At 35.9% G+C, this 20,834-nt stretch overlaps 1 protein-coding gene across 1 annotated transcript; it reads left to right on the top strand.

The window, feature by feature from the left end:
* The first annotated feature begins 11,979 nt into the window (after positions 1-11,979).
* LOC133777925 (uncharacterized) lies at positions 11,980-16,501 on the top strand. The gene is made up of 4 exons (XM_062217716.1): positions 11,980-12,134; positions 12,219-12,460; positions 12,541-12,619; positions 16,422-16,501. Exons 1-4 carry the CDS (start codon positions 12,041-12,043, stop codon positions 16,499-16,501), a joined length of 495 nt encoding a protein of 164 aa, XP_062073700.1. The 5' UTR covers positions 11,980-12,040.
* Positions 16,502-20,834: the final 4,333 nt, after the last annotated feature.

Raw genomic sequence — 20,834 nt, 5'->3', positions numbered from 1 at the left:
ATCAGTTTCAGTTATTACTATTTGATAATCGTTTAATTCTGTAAGCTGTTGAATATGTTTTCTTGCTGAGTCTTCTGGCTCACAGGTGATTTGTGGTGCAAGTAAAGGTAAAGAGAAGTTCAACCAGCCATGAGTCGGAGGGCATTAGCAGTGGTATGTACATATGCAGTATGCTCAACCACCATGGCCAAGATGCTCAGGGGAACTAGGGTCAAACCCAGCTTTTGCCGCCTAGGTCGGCTTATTGTGTAACCTGAGTATTGTAATTGACTTTTAAACTTATGTTTTTTTTTGGGATCCCACGTAAAGAACATGTTTTTAACTTAATGGAAATGTTTATGTGTTGATCAAACTTTTTAATACCTAAACCTTTAGTGGCTTAATCACATGTTTAGTCCAAATGACTTGTTTAGCAAGTCCAGCACTGGTTTTAAACACACTTGGTAATGGACCCTAATTAGCAGAGCATTACAACCGTCATTTGAAGGGTTGTATAAAAGTTATTTTTGCCGGCGCAATAATGCCTAGTGCGCTGGAAAAAAGTAGGCCGTAAAAAGTGTGCAAACTTTTGCCGGCGCATTTCGTAATTACGTCGGCAAAACTCAATTTTGGCAACGTAATTTTTCACCGGTAATAGCAAGGTTTTTTACCGGTGCAATTCGTGTAACGTGCCGGCAAAAGAAACTTTTACCGGCGCAATTCCGAAACGCGCCGGCAAAAGTCCCTTTTCTTGTAGTGAATGTGATTTGTCACACCTTGTAACATATTATTGAGAGTCACAAAATTGGACACGTGTGTGCCTAAATGTGACATGTTTTGGAGTTACAAAATCAGTTACAAATTTTTGACTCCCAAATATTACCCAATAATGTGTAGATTGTATGTTACACATTTGATTTGGATTTCACAAAGCCATTATGAAATATGGTGGTTGGAGACATGTTTTAAATCTCATTAGGTGCATGGAGGTTACAAAATCATGTGGGAAAGGGTTTGAGACGTTTTGGAAAAATTGAAATTTTATGTGCTGAAAATGGCATGTGGCCGCGACCACTGTTTATCCTTGGCAGCGACCTAAGGGACAGAGGCCAGTGGCCGCGGCCACTGATACTCATGGGCGCGGCAAGTGAGGCTGACAACCAATACCATTTTTTAATTTTTTCCAGTTTGAACGGTTCTAACATCCTAAATAAATCCCAAATCTTCATTTTAATTCCATAAACATCTAATTAAAAATTGGGAATAGCCGTGGGGTTGATGGAATTTGAAATTCAAATGGTATCTCAAACTCTATAAATAGGAGCCTAATGCTCACTTGTAAGACACATTTTTCTATCCACAAAGCACTTGGCTAGAAAATACATCATAGAGACTTGATAATTCCATAGAGTTATTTCCTTGTGAGATCCCTTGGTGCTTAGAGAATAGGGGGAAAGAAGTTTTTAGACAAAAGTTTTGAACCTTGTTCAAGTTGGTAATCCTCACTACTCTACACTTTGGTTGTGTGAGGGTTTGTATTCTTATTATTGTTCTTTTCACTCTTTTGTTCTTCTTGTTCTTATTTACTTGTATTGTTATTGTTTTGAGTTTGTGATCTTTCTCTTTTACATTTTTCTATTTACTTGTATTCTGAGCAATATAGTTGTAACACTTGTTTATCTATCATCTTATATTTTGCAACCTCCTCCATAAAGTTGTATTTTGGTTTCTCTATTCCCAATTAATATAATATATTCTCTAACACTCATGAGTGCCCCAACATCACCCAAAATAATTTGATTAGATTATTATGAAAATAGTAATCAGGGGCACAAAAAACAATTTGATAAAGAAAATAAAAAGAGAACAACTCATATAATTTGATTATGTGCCATTCAATTTAGGATGATTTAAGTGGCCTAGTTTTGTAACGTTTATCTCAAACAGATCGAGTGTATAGTGTATTCAAGTCTTGTATGACCTGTTCAATTTCTAGTTAAGCATCTACCGTGTAAATATAATAGTCAAGAGTCAACCAAAACTTTTATTTTTTAATTCGATAAAACCAAAACTTGTATTCAAATTGAAGAAATATAGAAAAACGAAACCATGTCATAGAAAAAGTCAGGTGCACACACTATAAAAACCCCTTAGCTCTATCGTGAACCCATCAACAATATTATTTGTATATCAATAATATTTCACTACAAAAAGTACGTACCTAACATATATTGCCCTTCTCCAATATTAAGAGAGATCAATATACCAAGAAATATTCTGTAAACGATGAGTTATTATAATATGAGAAAAGTGTTGGTAGTCCTGGCCACTGTGTTGGCCATTATCAACTTATTCTGTGTTGATCCGATTGAAGGTGGTAGAGTGTTGAATCTCAAGGGAGATTTGAATCTGTTGATGTCGTCTCTGCAGAGAGGTAGTAATACTCCACCTTCGCCCAATCCAACCAAACCTGCTTCCTTCGAACAAAGGACCTTCGCAGGAAGTAGACCCGGCCAAGGCCATCGTCGACCTGTACCACCAACCCAGCCCAATGGTTCGGTGTTTGCCTCGCTCTAGCTTAATTAGCTTCTAATGCTATATTCCCTTATTAATTCAACATTAACCCAATTAATAAAATTGCTGAAGATCATCATTAACTTGAGCAAACTCAAGGTCATGGGGTCTCGCTTTTACAATATAGAGAAATGTTTTTCATGTACATCATGAAAAAATAAAATTCTTTTACTTTAATTTTTTTTTGTAATGTAATTTTTTTCAGGTGACTTATTTAATTGTAATCAATTTAAAGGATATAGCTGATTATTCGATACTTTTTTTCCCTATATTATATGTTGTACGTTCCTTCGTTTTATAATATATATTTTAATTTGTAGAGAAAATTGAGATTCAAAATACAATATGTAGAACAGTACTGCCAAGATCGACCAATTGAATTAGGTAATAAGCAACAAACTATATGTATCTTTATCACATTGATTAATTGAAGATGACGAATAATTAGATAATTAAAGAGTGATCATCATGGATGGCTATTGAACATGTCTATTTTAAACACATCTTCTTTATATGTAGAGTTCTCTGAGATACCAAAAAAAATAAAAATAAAAAACTTGTGACAATCGGTCAGAGAACAGTATACATTCAAGCGGGGTTCACTGTAGCATTTAAGCTTCACCATATTTGGCCCTAAAAATGATTTTGTTTTTAGCAATTAAGATTTTGAGTTTATAAAACAGTAACTTTTAAGTCTTTATTTTTTCACAAAATTCTTATTTTTTTAATTATTTTTTCAATACAATATGATGTGTAAAATATTTAGAACTGTATAATTTTTTTTTAAAATATATCAAAATCAACCTTAAAATTAATGCTTGGAATTTTGTTAAATATTTTTAACTAAAATAACTTAATTACTACTGCTTTTGAAACTCATCTAACTTGATTGCTATAAAAAATTCTCAAGAACAAAATTGCCAAATAGAAAAACACAAAGGATATTAATGCAAAATATAACTCAATTTTTTTTATATGACGGTATACATTGTAGTTATAGCAAACCTTCCACCAGTTTGAAAAATTCAAACAATTTAATGTGAAAAAAAACACGATCAAAATAACATGTTTCAGGAAAACTGTCTATTTTTTTTAATTATGCATGTAAGACAGATTGTTTAAACCATAGTTTCAGTATATATAGTTATTTTTTTTAAAAAAATATTCAAAAATTGGTGGGAGCTCTATTATAACTATATTGTGTATTGTTATGTAAAAAATATTAGGTTATAACTTATTTAGGTGTTGGAAATAGAAAGAAGCACACCAATGTTCCATTTTCATAAATACTACCGAGAATTACCTATAAAATAATAATTTTATTTTGAATAAAGAAGAATAATCCCAATTTTTTTTATTAATTTATTTTTTAAAGAAGAAATCCTGTCTAACTAGTTGAAAACTGTGGCCTAGACTACAAAATTTTCACTTTTCAATTTTCACAGTCTATTCTTCATTATAGGGTTTTTAGTTTTGAAATGTTTGTGGTGTCACTTCAATTAGAGATAACCTTTTAGTCACAATATATATTTTGTCTGACTAAATATCACTTTTAGTCACAACAAAAAATCATATGTGATAAAAAATTATATTTAGTCACAAGTGGTCACTAATGTAGTTTTAGTCACAACCTATTATTTTTAGTGATAAAGTTTGTTGTGACTAAAAATGCATTTAGTGACAATAAATTGTGATTTTTGTGACTAATATTTTTAGCCACAAACTTTTTAGCGATGACATAATTTTTTTTTAGTCACAAATATTTTACTTGTAGTCACAAAATTTATTGTGACTAAAACTAACATTTTTTGTAGTGTGGAGAAGGAAAAGATTTGGTGGTGATGAACTGAAGTTTTGATCGAATACAATATCATGAAAAGAAATAAAAAAGTTTTTGAATATGACTAGTGTGTAATGTAAAGTAGTGGAAGGACTTATTAATTAATGCTCAGCTTATTACATGTCTAGCAATCCACATTGTATAGATGTTGGTCAATAGTAAAAGATTGACCAAGATAATATATTGATAAGAATTATATATTTCGAGTCACAAGACATAATTTTCTAGCCGGAGGTAAATACTAAGTAGTTTCATAACTTGAATTCTAAATAAATGATAAACACTATAGTCTAGCCAAGTACGAAATTTAATTGTTTTCTTTAAGGAAATATGTCATTTATTTTGAGTCAAAGGCACCCTTAATTTACGTCTAGAATTAAAAGATCAAAATATGATATATATTATTAGTTTGATAATCATCAGATTATCACAATATTAATCATATGATCCGCGCTCAAAACAATTAATACATTAATAAACATAAAAGAGAAGAACATCACGTGTAACTGATCAGAGTATTGTTGCACCTTGAGGTGTTTAATACCACACGAAGTGACACTTCATAATTAGTTAGTAATACTTCATTATACTTATTAAATTTAAATAAGTGAAACCTGAATTGCACCTATAGCAATATACCACATTTTTGTGGTGTTGCGCTGGCTCATGCAATTGAAGAAGGTTAATTATTATGTGACCTAGCTTCTGGATATATATATATATATATATTTATTTTCAAATATATATATAACGTATCTATATATATATCTAATTAAATATGAAATATTTCATCATATTTTCTCAATTTCATGGGTTGATAATTGTTGGAGTCTTTCTCTTTACCTTGTGTCACTGACAGATATTTATTCGTTGATCAATTCACTTAAAAACAATTCTATTTGAAGTAAAGCACGTTTAATATCATTAAATTCTGAATTACAAGGTTTATTATGATGTTAAAATAAATTAACAGAAGGTTCCATGAAAGATACCTCACTTATTAAAATCATGAGTAGAGACTGAATATACGGCTTGTTCAATTCTTAAACCCATTTACACAATAGTCAAGAGTCAACCAAACTTTCGTGTTGAATAATAGTATAGAAAACGAAAAAGTTTAAATAATAATATTTAGTCTTTGCATGCACATACTATATAAACCCCTTATTAGCTCCATCGTGAACTCACCAACAATATTAATTACATAAAAACAAAGTTTCTCCTTTCTTATTAATTATTATAGAGAGATCAATACATATATACCATAATATACTTGGTAGCTGTTCTGCAAATGATGAGCATTAAAAATATGAGCAAAGTGTTAGTTGTTCTGGTCACTGTCTTGGCCATTATCAACTTGAGTATTCATCCGACTGAAGGTGGTAGAGTGTTGAATCTCAAGGAAGATCTAAATCTGTTGATGTCGTCTCTGCAGAAAGGACAAAATCCTCCACCATCGCCCAATGAACCAATACCTGCCTCCATCGGCCAAAGGAACTTCGCCGGAAGTAGACCTCATCACCACCTTCCTTCTCCACCTGCACCACCAACCCAGCCTAATGGTTCAGTATTTGCCTAGCTCTACCTTATTAGCTTCTAAATTCTAAATTTGCTGTAGGGACTTCAAAAAGAGCCCCGTCGGTGGGGCTCTTTTGTGTTCTTGACTTGTAAACAATTTTTTGTGTGATTTTTTTTATGACCGTGTATATTGTAGTTATATAGAGCATCCTGCAAATTTTTACAAAGTTTTGAATAATTTACAGTGCCAAAAAACTAGGTTCAAACACATTATTTTCCACGCACATAAAAAAATTAGTCACGCGTGTAACAACATATTTTGAACCTAGTTTTCGGCACTATAAATTGTTCGGAATTTTCTGAAAATTTGAAGGATGCTCTAAATGACTACAATATACACGGTCATACAAAAAAATTGCATCAAAAACTACTCATGCTTCAGGAACACACAAGAGCCCCTTAGAACAAATTTTCCCCATATATTTTAGGAGACTATTCATTGTAATACATTGAAAATGATAATAATATTAATACTTAATGTTCCTATGTTTTTATAATATATTTTAATTTTTTTGGCCACCTATTCTGGATTATATATATAAATGTGTGGACATTCAAATATACAATCTAGAAAGAATATAAGCAAGACAGATTAACCGAATAGTTCTATAGAGAGATAACACTCATAATTAGAATTGTATCTTAAAGATGAAATAGATACACTACAAAAAAAAGGTTCTATACCGAGAACGTGTTCTCGGTATAAACATTTCATATGCGCGGGACATTTTCGCGGTTCTGAATAGGGTTAGTTGCTATACCGAGAACATATACTGAGAACATGTTCTCGGTATAGGGTTTATAAATATACCCAACAGCCACGAAGCTCCTTCTCCTTCCTCTCTAGTTTCCCTCTGTTTTCTCCGAGCCATCCGCCTCCCTCCGCCGAAAACCTCCATTTTCCTCCCAAAAATCTCGGTTTTAAACCCCAAAATTGCCAAGGGTGAAGGAATTTCTCTCTATTTGTTAAAGGTAAGGTTTATTTATTGATTATATATATATATATTTATGAAATGGTATTGATATTTTGTAATTTTTGTTTGAAGGTTGGATTCGGTTTTTGTTGGACTACAGAGATAGCTTGCAAGATATTGAAGGTATTGGTAAGTTTTTTTTTAATTTTTCTGTATTTTTTTTAATTTTTTTTTTCAATTTTTTGAATAATTTATGTTTTTTTTATATCAATAAAATAATATTAATTTTAATAAAAATCTGAAATTATTATATTAGATGGAATGTATTTATTTTTAGGTTTTAAAAATATTTATTAGTAAAAATGATATTAGGAATTAGAAAATTGTTATATGATTAATTAGTATTTTTTTTATTAAAATAAATTCTATGTTGTTATGGTGAAATTTATGTGTATTAAACATATTAGTAAACATATTAAATATTTGAGTGTTAATTTGAAAATTTTGGTGCTAATGTTAGTATGTTGTTGTTGTCAATTTTAATTTTTTTGGTTATGTTAGTAGTAAAAAATCAGATTTTATAAATATTGATGATTTGTTCTTGTTAATTTTTTGTAGAATTTTGATATTTTGCTTAGAAAATTGAATAATTAATAAAATTTAGACTAATAATTATAAATTATATAGTCGTTTAAAATGTATTTGTATTGCTCTCTGCATGATCTGGGTCTGGATATTTTTTATGTGTTATTTACAGGATTTTAAATTTTGAGATAGATGAAAATATAGTCGTTATGCTGCCGAATTTTTTATAGAATTGTAAAATTTAGAGATATTATGAATATTAGTAGAAGTACTCAATAAAATTTATAATTTAATAAATAGTGAATTGATAAGTAAAATAATATATTTTAAAATTAAGATTAAAAAAAATTAACATTAGCATTATGCAACTAAATTTTAATAAAAATAAATATTAATTAAATAATTTAAGTAATAATTAAATCCTAAAGTAATTAAATAAATTTTAAACAAATCTTAGAAATTTTGTTTAAATTAATAAAACTATTCAATAAAGCATAAGTAAAATATGTAATTTAATAAATACTAAATTAATATGTAAAAAAATAATATTTGTTAGTTCTTATTAAATAAAATTAACAAATATATTATTAGAAAACCATTATTAAAATTAAATTTAAAAAAATAAAATTTAATATTTGTTAGTTTTAATCATTATTAAAATTAAAATTAAAAAAATATGTCAAATTTAAATAATTTTAATAATATTTACACTGAAATATATTATAGTTAGATATCATAAAACAACATAATTAACTTCAAAGAGCATAAGACATTAAAAGAACATATTTAATTTTATTTGCTTTTTTCTTTGGTAATAATAAATTATTACCAAAGATATGATAGTGTTATTATCACCTAGTGATAATATTATATTTTTTTAGTGTTCATCACAAGAAGCCTTAGACCCGTTCAGAGAGGGTGAGTCATTGAAGACTCTTACATTTGCCTCTCTCTGAATTAGGACACACACACAAATTGATTGTAAGTTTGATGATTAGTGTTCCGTGCAGTGCTACATTCATACAATGTCAATCAACAAGAACTGGATTAATTTGACAGATCGATTATCCGATGAGTATGAGGCTGGTGTGATGGATTTTCTCCAGAGAGCTCGGCAATGCGTTGACTCAAGGGGATTGGTTAAATGTCCGTGTAGGAGGTGTGTCAACGTTGAATTTCAAACGATTGATGTATTAGAAAATCATCTTTTTGTAAATGGTTTTCTACGAAAATATACCAATTGGCATTGGCATGGAGAGGATGAAATAATACCAATGAGGAAAGTGATAGATCAAAATGATGAAGATGAAATGATGGATGTTCTCAATGTTCTTATGCAAAATGACAATGACGAATATGAAGAGAATGAGCGCGATCAAGAGATACCTACAACATACTACAGGGGTGGGCAACATTATAACGATTTGTTTGCTGAGATCGAGGCTCCATTATTCCCCGGGTGTCAAAATTACACATCATTCAATTTCCTAGTGAAGTTAATGCATTTCAAAGTGTTGGGAAAAATTCCCAACAAAATATTTGATGGAATGCTCAAGTTGTTACATGATGCATTTCCAGCCCCAAATAAGCTTCCAAAATCGCATTATGCAGGGAAAAGGTTGTTGCAGAAACTTGGATTGGGCTACGAGTCAATCCATGTCTGCAAGCATGATTGCGCACTGTTTTGGAAAGAACATGCTGGAAAAAGCAAATGTCCTGTTTGTGGGGAGGATCGATGGGTGGACAAGAACACCAAGGGAAAGAAAGTGCCTCATAAAGTGATGCGTTATTTTCCTTTAACCCCTAGGTTAATGCGAAAATATGCATCGAGGCACATTGCTCAACACATGAGATGGCATCACGAGCAACGTATAAAAGAAGATGGTGTATTGCGTCATCCTGCTGATGGGAAAGCTTGGAAGGACTTTGACCGAAATAATCCAACATTTGCAATGGAACCCAGGAATGTGCGGCTTGGATTGGCTGCAGATGGATTCAATCCCTTTGGTAATATGAGTCTTTCTTATAGTATCTGGCTGGTTGTGTTGACGACATATAACTTGCCACCATGGTTGTGCATGAGAGAAACTAATTTCATGTTGAGCTTATTAATTCCGGGACCTCATTCGCTAGGAAAATATTTTGATGTTTTCTTAAGACCATTGATTGATGAGTTAAAAGAATTATGGGTGACCGGTGTACAGACTCGAGATGCAGTCGATGGGAGTTTCTTCACTCTTCGGGCAGCTTTGATGTGGACTATAAACGATTACCCAGCAAGGAGTAGCCTTTCTAGATGGACTGGCCAAGGTTATCATGCTTGCTCTACTTGCAATGTGGCAACGCCATCTATTCGTAGGTTGCTTTTTATGGTCATAGACATTTTTTACCAATCAAACATGCCATTAGAAGGGACAAGAAGACATATGGTGTCGTTGAAAAAAGATTACCACCAAAGCCATTAACCATGCAAGAAATGTTCACACAAATGAGTTTCATACCCGATTCTCTTCCTGGTAAGCATGTCAGTTATGGCGGCCAAAAAAGAAAGCGTACAAAAGAGCAAGTAGGTTGGCGGAAAAAAAGTATATTTTTTGAGCTCCCATATTGGGCCAACATAATGTTGCGACACAATCTAGATGTTATGCATGTTGAGAAAAATGTGTGTGACGGTTTAGTAGGCACAATAGTTGGGCTGGAGAATAAGACCAAAGACACAGTTAGTGCCAGAGTAGACTTGGAGAAGATGAAGATGAGACCAGAGTTACAGCTGAGGAAGTTGAATGGTCGGATACAAAAGCCTGTGGCCAAATTCAATTTCACTATTGAAGATCGCCAAAAGTTTTGTCGATTTCTTAAATCAGTGAAGTTTCCAGATGGTTTTGGATCTAACCTAAGGAAAACTGTGATTGATAATGACAATAAGATCACTGGTTTGAAATCGCACGATTGTCACATCATTATGCAACGCCTTTTGCCAGTTGGTGTGCATGCATTCCTAGAGAAATCGATGAGTACAACTATTATTGAGTTATGCACTTTCTTCAAGCTCATTTGTGCGAGAACTCTAAAAGTCTCAGATTTAGAAAAAGTCAAAACTTCAATTGTTGAGATTGTTTGCAAGTTAGAAAATATTTTCCCACCTGCTTTTTTCGATATCATGATCCATCTACTAATACATTTACCAGAAGAAGCAATACTTGGAGGACCGGTTCACATGAGGTGGATGTATCCTTTTGAAAGGTATATGAAAAAATTGAAGAATTATGTCCGTAATAAAGCACGTCCAGAGGGGTCAATAGCAGAAGGATATGTGGTTGATGAGGCATTAACATTTTGCTCCATGTACTTGAAAGGTGTTGAGACAAAGTTCAATCATCCAGACCGAAATGTAGATGTTGGTCCATCACTTAAAAAGATGTCGGTCTTTCGATCTCAGGGTCGTCCAATTGGTAAGAAATCCTTGACAATTTTGGAAGATGAAGTGAAGAAAATAGCGGATTGGTATATTCTAAACAACTGCAATGAGATCTTGCCATATCTTCGGTAAGTAATTAAAGTAGTTCATCATTTCATTGCATGTTTATTATAGCACTTATTAGTAGCTCTTAAATTGGTTGTTTTTGTTTGTTGCAGAGAGCATAGGGAAATTCTACAGACTAGAGGTGTTGAAAACCTAGACCAATTACATAGAGAGGAATTTCCTAATTGGTTTTATAATAAGATTTATCATCTTCGAAAAACAGGATCCTTGGAAGTACATGAAGAATTAATTTCTTTAGCAAACGGTTGTGTCGTACCCTGGGTGTGTTGTAAATGGAGTAAGATTTTTGTGTTATGACAGGGACAAGAATCGCAAAACTCAAAATAGTGGAGTCTCTGTAGCGGGTGTCGAAAATAGTACTTATTACGGCCAGTTGGAAGAAGTTTTAAGTGCAAATGGTTTGACACTAATCGGTCTTCAGGATTAAAGTTTGAGCAAAACATAACAAGTATCAAAACCAGTTCGGAGGCCTTCAAAGATGATAAATTTATCTTAGCAACTCAGGCTAACCAAGTTTTCTACATTGAATACCTTAAAAATAAATCTCATTGGAAAGTCGTCCAAGAAGTGCATCACAGAAATGTGTGGGACATCCCACTAGTTGAAGAACAAGCGGAGGATGTAGAAGTAGATGTTGTGCATGACACTAGTTCCTCTAATTTCCAATTATTCGTTGATCTTGGACCGTTGCCACAAATCAGTTTTGAACGTACGGGGGGCTCCATTACAATTTGTTGAGATAGATAATGTTGCAATTGAGGAGGAGAGGGAGGAGGAAATGGAAGAAGAAGAGGAGGAGGAGGAAGAGGAAGTGGAGGAGGAGGAGGAGGAGGAGGAAGTTGAATATGAAGATGATGAAGAGGAAGATGAACACATAGAAACCGATGATGATAGTGAAGATTATTATAGTGATAATTAAGTGATAATTTTATAATATGTTGAAGTAATTATTTTTAACAATAATTAGTTTTATATAGTCATTTTTAACCGATAAATGTAATTTTAATATCGATTAATTGGACAGATATGGCTGATGTTATTGCTCGATCTCACGGGGGTGATGGTGGAGGATGCGATCCTCCACGTGGACCGTCAGATATCCCAGCTGATTGTGAACGAGGTAATACTTTACACATTGATATACTCCTTAAATTTTAACAATTAATCCATATTAATTTTAAAATATTGAATTTGCATACAATAGCGCCTCCAAACAAACGTGGACGCCATAAAGGATTGAACACGCGGGAAAAAAGGGAACAGTTGGGGCGTCCTCTCCCTCTCGAGTGGGATGTGCAGGGGAGAACATATAAAGAGATCGGAGATTACAGCTCAAATTTCTCAAGAGAGCTCGGATTACTTGTTCGACAGTACACAGATCCGGACTGTCCTCAATGGTCAAAAGTACCAAATGCCTCGAAACAAAGAATAATTGCACATTTGGAAGTAAGTAGTTTATGTGATTTTTATGTTAACTCTCATTTTATGTTATATATCATATTTACTAATAAATGTTTGTAAATTAGGATGATTTGTTTGATATTGGGCGTACTAGATATGGAGAAGGGCATATGCCTGGGATCTTGAGAGACATTGATACTTCGTGTACTAAAAAGTATTCTGACTGGAAGTACGATATTAAAGAGCATTTAACGATTAATGGGCCACAAAATCGTTATGGTGGTTGCACGGATACGCAGTGGCAAAAAGCCATTGAATTTTTCCAACGCCCAGAAATTACGGTATTAATTTCTTGCTAAACTTAACTATCTTAATTAAATATATTACTAACGATAACTTTTTGCAGAAACGTTCTGTGGTCAACAAGGAAAATAGGAAGAAACTGAAAGAGCTTAGCTATGGAGATTCTCAGCCAATCCCAGCGCTGCGCTATAAAAAAGTTAGTTAATTAATTATTTTTTAGTTTGTTTTTCTTATTTACGTTTAATTATTAATTTTATAAAAATATATGTACGTGACAGCGCAATTTAGAGACTGGCCAACTTGAGCCCATCCCGGATAGCTGGATGGATACTCACCATAAATCAGGCACAGGGTGGGTGACAGAGACAGCCAAAAATACTTGGGTACGTTAAGCTTTTTTAAACATTTTTCAAAATTTTAATTGTTTGTTTACAAAACATAATTACATTATACATTGTATCATAGGAGGAATTGCGTGCATATCGCGACACACAACAGACACAGACAATACTGATACTGAGAGTTCCACACCAGTTTCGAGTGCGTCTGAAGATGAAGACATATCTTTGGTACAAACTGTCTTTGGAAAACGACGGGGCCACCAGAAAGGATATGGACGTATCCTTAACATAAGGGACCGAACTCCATTTGATTTTCGTCCTTCACAAACTAGAGATGAAGAGATGTCTGAGATGAGAGAGCGTCTTTGACAGTTAGAGGAGCATGTCCGGACTCATTATATCACCCCGGGATCTCAATGTGCCCCACCACCACCTGATGATCCCGATGTTGGAGCACCGACTCAGTAGGACTTATGTATGAATTTTATTACAATGGATTATTACATTATTATGTTTAAGACAACTCTTTATTTTGATTCAGTAAACATACTCTTATGTTTTTATTTATATGTTTAATATAAGTGCTTTAATTTTATTCTATTATTTTATATTTAATTCAAAATAAATAAATAAATAAATAAGGGAATAAATATTACAAATATAAAAAAAAATTCGTGTTTAGTCTATACCGAGGACATTGTCCTCGGTATATACAATTAAGATGACAAATTTGGGTTGGTTCTGCCGAGGACATTTTTCACTATATACCGATGACATTGTCCTCGGTACAACCTATACCGAGAACATTTTTAATGTCGTCGGAAGAAGTTTCATTCTATCGACGCGGCTGTGCCGAATACTTACTGCCGATGACTGGTTCTCGGTATAGGGTATACCGAGAACATTGAGACTTATACCGATGACATTTGTTCTCGGTATAGGCCTTGTTTTTTGTAGTGATAAGACACAATGCAGGTTTGACATATTTTATAAAGAGATTGTATTGTATTAAATAAGTAGAACACTATGTTTGGAATGAATTTTGTATTGTATTAATTATTACAATCACAAATTTTAGTACAATACCAACCGTATTATTCAATATATAAGAAATGGTAATTATTAGTTTGTATTGTAATAATTTTGAAATTAGATTGTATTGTGGTAATTAAGGTCCGGGGTTAGGGTCGGTGATAGGGTTGGGGCCTCGACAAAGGGTCAGGGGTTGGAGTTGGGGGCTAGGGTCGGGGGCTATGGTTTGGGTTCGGGTCCAGAGTCAGGGGTCCGAGTCGAAGTGTCTAGGTCAGCGTTGCAAGTCGGGGTCGAGGCTAAGGATCGAGTTTGGTGTCGGAGTATAGGCTGGGTCATCGCGGACGGGGGTCAGAACTGGGATCAGGACCAAGGTCTGGGGTTGGGGTTGGGGTCGGAGTCAAAGGTTTGGGGTTTGGCATTAGGGTCAATGTCAGAGTCGGGGTCCCGGGGTTGGGGTTCGACTGTCAAGGCTATAGGGGTCAGGGTCAAGGTCTAGGGTTGGCGTCGGGGTCAAGGCAGGGGCAAGAGTTAGAGTTGGGGTCAGGGTTCGGGGTCTGCGTTAGGGTAGTGGTCGGGGTTGAAGTTTGGGGTTCGGCATTAGGGCCGAAGGTCGGGGTCGATGTTCAAGCTTGCCAACTGGGTCATGGCAGGGGCTAGGGTCAAGGTTGGGGTCGGGGTCAGTGTAAGGGTCAAGGTCGGAGGCCGAGCTTAGAGGTCGGTGCTGGGTTCCGAGGTTTGGGGCCAGGGCTGGGTTTCAAGGTCGACCTCAGGGTTGGGGGCTAGGATCAGAGGTCGGGGCTCGGTTCTGGGGCTGGGGCCAGGGTCAGGGTCATGGTAGTATCACATATGATATCATTTGAAAATATTTATTTTATTTAGTTTATATTAATTCAATACAATACAATACAATTGTGTACCAAACATAATATAAGTTAATACAACATTATAATACGAATGAATACTAAACATAATTTTGTATTAAACGAATACAATACAATGCAATGCGACGTACCAAACGTGCCCTTATAAGACATTCTATATAGGTAGCATAAGTAGTAGAGAGTGTTCATCATGGATGTCGGTTATATATCTATAAACTATTTCAAACTGTCGATACCCACTTGTAACCCCCACACAACACTTATTCATATATAGTAGAATTGCAGTTTTCATCTTTTATAATTAAGTCAATAACACATATAAGGAACCCAAAGAAAAATTGTCACCTATTGTCTATTGTGATATTAAAAATATAGCATAGTGACTACTACAAAATTGTGCTTTCCCGATACCTAACCATGACAGTCAATTTTGTTGACTGTCGTAATTGTTTAGCGGAACTCTACGCCGACAGTTAAAAACTGTAGGCATAGAGACCAATGCAGACAGCTAATAACTGTCACCGTTGCTTTTGATTGTCGCTATTGACCCCAACGCCGACAGTTAATTCGAGACCAATGCCGACAGTTAAAATGTGTCGCTACTGACCCCAACGCCAACATATATTCGAGACCAATGCCGACAGTTAAACGTTGTCGCTATTGACCCCAACACCGACATTGAGGATTTTTTTTAAAGTAGTGCAAGTCATGGATACGTTTAGGCGAGAAATGAAACATTAAGACGGTGTCAAATGAAATTGTACGAAATAGTCGGAGAACAAAAGCAAAAACAAACACAAAATATTCTCATCAACTCTCATTGAGCCCTAAGACACCCGAAACTAAACCACAGTCGTCGCCTCCTCTGCCTCTCTCTCTCACACTCAATCTATCGATTTTCTCTCTCTGTCATTCGCTATCTCTCTATCACGCACTTCGAACTCGACTTTCTCTTCCTCACGCCCTAAGGCCTTCTGTTGAGCTGTTGAACCACACCATAACTGTGAAACCTGAGACTTTTCTTAGGTTGGAAAAGTCAAAAAGGGAAAAAAAATTATTATTTATTTAGTTTTTTCTTTTCTTTTTCTTTCTCTCTCCCCGACACTCTTCTCCTCCTCCTCTTATTCTTCTTCTTCTTCTTCTTCTTCTTCTTCTCTCGACAACCCATGCCAAGGCACCAGAACCAACCACCACCGGCCACCATTTTTGACGCGGCAGCTCATCGGTTTCGCCTTGCTCCGGCGACCTTCACTGCCAAGCGGCACCGTCCAACTCGCCGTCAATCGTTCGGAATCGCCAGTCAAAGTTTTGGTCCGTCAACTTTGACTGTGTTTTTCAGCCAACTCCGACCACCTCTTGACGAGTGGTTGATACCCTTGGAACCAGCGTGGAGAGATGAACAAAACCCACTAATTCATTCCGATTAACTTGTCGTTTTTCTCCGGCAAGATTTTGGGTATCTCCGCCCTTTGGAAGCATTTTCCGGTGACACCGGAGGTCATTTGGGCGAAGGAGCTGTACTTTCATGATGTACTCATCAAGAGGATCATTTTGATATATGCCATGCATATATTCATCGACGTTTCCGGTACCGTCGCCAACAGCTATAGTGCACCGCTAGGGTGAGGTTCCAGAACTTGAAATTTTAAACATGGTCATATTATATGCCATTGGACATGATTTTGAATAAGGAATTCTATGCTGATAATCATTTTCTCATTTGGTGCACGTGGGGAAAACGTGATATTAAAATCGGACTAAATCATTCTAAGAGCATTGTTAAGCTTAGGAGCGTCGCTTTGAGCTCAGATTAAATTCTAAAGAGGTAGGGACTCAACTAGATTATTGGACTTATTTTACTCATATTAAATTGCATTCAACATATTCCAATTTTGATATTTATAAAATGTTTGAAAAATTAAAAACTTAACCTACAAGTTTTCTGATCTGTTCTGAGGGCACTGAGTGCCAAATATATATTTTTGTTCACTTATTTATGCAGGTTATGATTTTTGGGTTTATTCAAATGTAGCTGTTATGCTGCCCAATTTTCTAAAATATAAAGGAAATATGTTTCTTTCTTTTCATGTTTACCTGTATTTGGTTATACCGATGAGAGCCATAGTGATCATGATTGGTGCACGTTGTTGTTTCACGACCTAGTCTCTGTGTCATCATAGGTAGATCAGGTGTCCACTCACCTGTAGGTGTAAAGACCTAGCATCTATATACAGGAAGTGTTCTGAGCCTCCCCCTTGTGGTGGTTATCAGGTCCGGCTACCCGGTTTAGGATGTTGGATTTTCTATGGTGGGTAACGGGAACTAGGGATCTAGTGGACGGTGTGATGTGCACTTGTAGCTATGCTCTTATGATTATTTGTGGTTTCTCTATTTTGGTTTATACATGTTGATGTATGTTTTGTTTTCAAAGCTAACCATGCAGGGGTTGTATTAAACTTTTGGGTCCTATGTTATTAGTTGTTTTCCTACTAGGCTTTATAAGCTCACCCCTATCTCTCCCATTCCAGGAGCCTACTGACGCGAACGTGGAAAAGATGAATTATCGATGGAGTCAATGTGTTTAGCCTATTTCTATTTAGTGTCATTGTCTTATCTTTTGAGCATTGTTTATGTATTCGACTTCGAATCTAGTGAGCGGTATATCTGAATGAGCTATGAAATAGTTAGGGATGAGGAATGGTGGATGCTAAGTATTATTTTGGGTGTTTATGACTTATTAAATTTAACTATTTGGTGACTACATAACTATGAGAATATTATTGTTTTATGTATAATGATAAATGATCATACTTTTATTACTAATATTTTTATATATAATTATAGGAGTTATTTCATTATTTTAAATTATAATTATAGTACGATTTAAAAATAAATTAAACGATCATTTATAAAGACTATTTTTCAACGAGGGTCAAAGTTTGACCTTTGACCACCCAAGTTATGGATATTACAAATCTGCCACGGCCTAGGGCTCGGGTCGAGCTGTTGGCATTTATACTTTACTTTTCTTTGCTAACTTGAAACATTCTAAGTCTTTTTAGACTTAAAAAGTTATAAGTTTTTGTGAATAGTAAAGCCACTCTGATGTATGCCTTATATTTTCGCATGAGTACTTAGTTTTCTAACTTAGAAATTCTAGACATTTCATAAGTCCATACTAAGTATACTTTCTCACACTCTTATTGCTCTAACATTTTATGAGCATAATGTTTATTGTCACATGAATATTTGCTTCTAACTTGAAATTTTGAAAAATTCCAAGTTACTTAAGCTTTGTCAAACAAGTTAGCTTAATGGCCTTTTTTTGACTTCAAAATTTTACAAGTCAGCCTAAAAACAAATATGTTTACTCGTGCTCTTATTGCCTGTGTTAAATTATATACCAGCATATCCCATGTGCCCCCCAATCGATCGAGGGTTGAAAGATCCTGGGTCACTTGCTACTTGACTGAATCTATTCGAGTAGTTTATTGCTCGTGAAACACATAGAATATATTGAAAATATTCGAGCAGTTGAACACTGCTTGAATGTATCGACCAGTTGAACACTGTCCGATTTTACCGACCAGTTGAACACTGTTCGAATAATTAACACACATGCACTTTTGTAGCAAGAATCGACCACGCTGCGCGTAGTCTCTTTTATTACTCGTAAATTAAAAAGGACAAAACGTGTCTAATAACAAGTCTTAAACAACAAAAATTGTTCAAAAATACATGACTGGTCAGCAAATAACCAGCTCATAAACCAAATTTAAATAACAAGTTAAACAACTTGAAATTAAACTACCACTTTGAAAGCGGTATTTAGAAATAATATATTCACAGACGCTCATCGTTCCAGTGGCTCCTGATCCTAGTGCTCCCGCTCATGTCGAAGTGTCTCGGCATACCTCTCCCTTGCTTTGTTGTTATCCTCAGCCAAGTGTGGACCTCCACATATAGTGTCTAAGGTAAAGTCCATAGGCCTGGGCTGCAAGGGCGGAGATCTTTGTCGTTTGAACCCAGATTGTTGCTGCCTCCTTCTCCTTGGGGTGTCTCTGCCTGGTACTTCCTCAACTTGCCCGACCGGAGAAGAAATTCTATCTCGTCCTTGAGGTGATTGCATTCATTCGTGTCATGACCATAATCTCCATGGAAACGACAAAACTTATTCATATCTCTCTTCCCCATCTCTTTCCTGATGGGTGGAGGTTTCTTGTAGAGAACATCTTCATGACTAGCAAGATATATCTCCGCACGGCTGGCCGAGAGAGTGGTGTAATTAGTGAACTGAGGCTCATACTTGGTTGGCTTTTCGTTTGAACTCAACTTTGCTTTCTTTTCCTCATGGTGGTCAGACCCGTTATTTCCACCTTTCTTTCCACCATTATTAGGAGAGTCAGTTGATCCGCCCGGATTGTTTATGCCATTCTCCTCTTTCTCGATTGCATTATCCAATTTCATATACCTGTCTGCTCGGTCAAGAAATTGTTGAAGTGTTGAAATTGGATTTCTATGTATACTATCACACAAAGGGCTCCGATAAGTTATCCCAGCGGATATGGCAACCATCTTCCCCTCGTCTCCTACAGCAGTTGCTCTATTGGCTTCTCTCATGAATCTCCGTATATAATTCTTTAAAGACTCATCTTTCCCTTGTTTGATATCTGCTAAGTGGTTGGCATAAATTGGTGGATCCCGGGCAGTGTTGAATTTTCTACAAAACTTCTTCCTGAATGCTTCCCAAGAGATAATGGAGTTCGGCTTAAACTTCCAATACCATTCCTGGGCGGTATCTGACAAAGGAGTCGGGAAAACTCTACACCGATAATCGTCACTTACTCCGAGCAATTCCATCTGGTCCACAAATTTCCCAACATGTCTGATGGGATCTACCTTTTCTGTATATACTGGCAGAACCGGTGCTTTATATTTTGCCGGCAGCTAAGCTGCTCTAATCTGGGCACAAAATGGGCTGCCACTTCGGTGGTCTATCGCATCCATCCCGAAGGTCCTTTTGACAAACCTTGCACTGCAGCTGCTATAACGTCAAGCTGGGCTTGGATGGCTGGTGCAACTGACGAAGTTCCAAGGTCATGACCGCCTGGTCGGGAATTACCATCTGATGCACTGTCGTCAAGTATTTCTACTTGTCTGGCAGAGCGGTTCAGATTTTTCCCTTCGACCAGGACGGTCCTCCTCTTGTTGGTGATAACTTCCTTTAGATCCTTCCGGGAAGCATGCTCTCCTGCCCGATCGAACATTGCACTTTTCAATTGTTTAGATGGCTTACTACGCGGGACTTGCTCTCTCCCACTACGCTGCTGGCCGGGGTGCAGTGGAGGCTTTTCGGTACATCCCGGACAGCCTTTTCCTCCTTGTTGGTCGTTGCCCCTCTTTTCCTTTGACTGGTCGGTGTGATGACTATCAGCCTCATCACGACCATGCTCATCTCTGAATTGTGAAGTCCTCTTATCTCGAGGAGTCCTGTTCTGATCCTGCCTGGGTGGAGTCCTTTTATTGCCCGATCGGTGACTCCCTGATCTAGATGTTTCTGATCGGTGGCTCCTGGAGGGGGTTCTAGAGTTCTCCCTTTGCGTCGAGGCAGTTCTAGATCGGTCCCCATCATCTTCCCGGCCAGGGGGATTACTCTTGCTTCTGTCCGGTACCCGAGAATTGGCTCTATCTGTGGTCCTCTGATCAGCATTATTATTTCTTGCTCCCTTGGTGGCTGCTTGTGCTGTGGCTTGAGCATTGGCTTGGCCCAACTGGGTAGCCGCTTCTAGAGCAAGTGTTGCTTCACGATGTCTTCGGTCGACTTCCTCCTTTCGATGGCTGAGCTCATTGCTTCTAGCCTCC

This window comes from Humulus lupulus, chromosome 1 (assembly GCF_963169125.1).
Source record: "Humulus lupulus chromosome 1, drHumLupu1.1, whole genome shotgun sequence".
Taxonomy (NCBI): domain Eukaryota; kingdom Viridiplantae; phylum Streptophyta; class Magnoliopsida; order Rosales; family Cannabaceae; genus Humulus; species Humulus lupulus.
The sequence above is the reverse complement of the archived record's forward strand: the minus strand, read 5'-3'. Positions and strand labels throughout refer to the sequence as shown.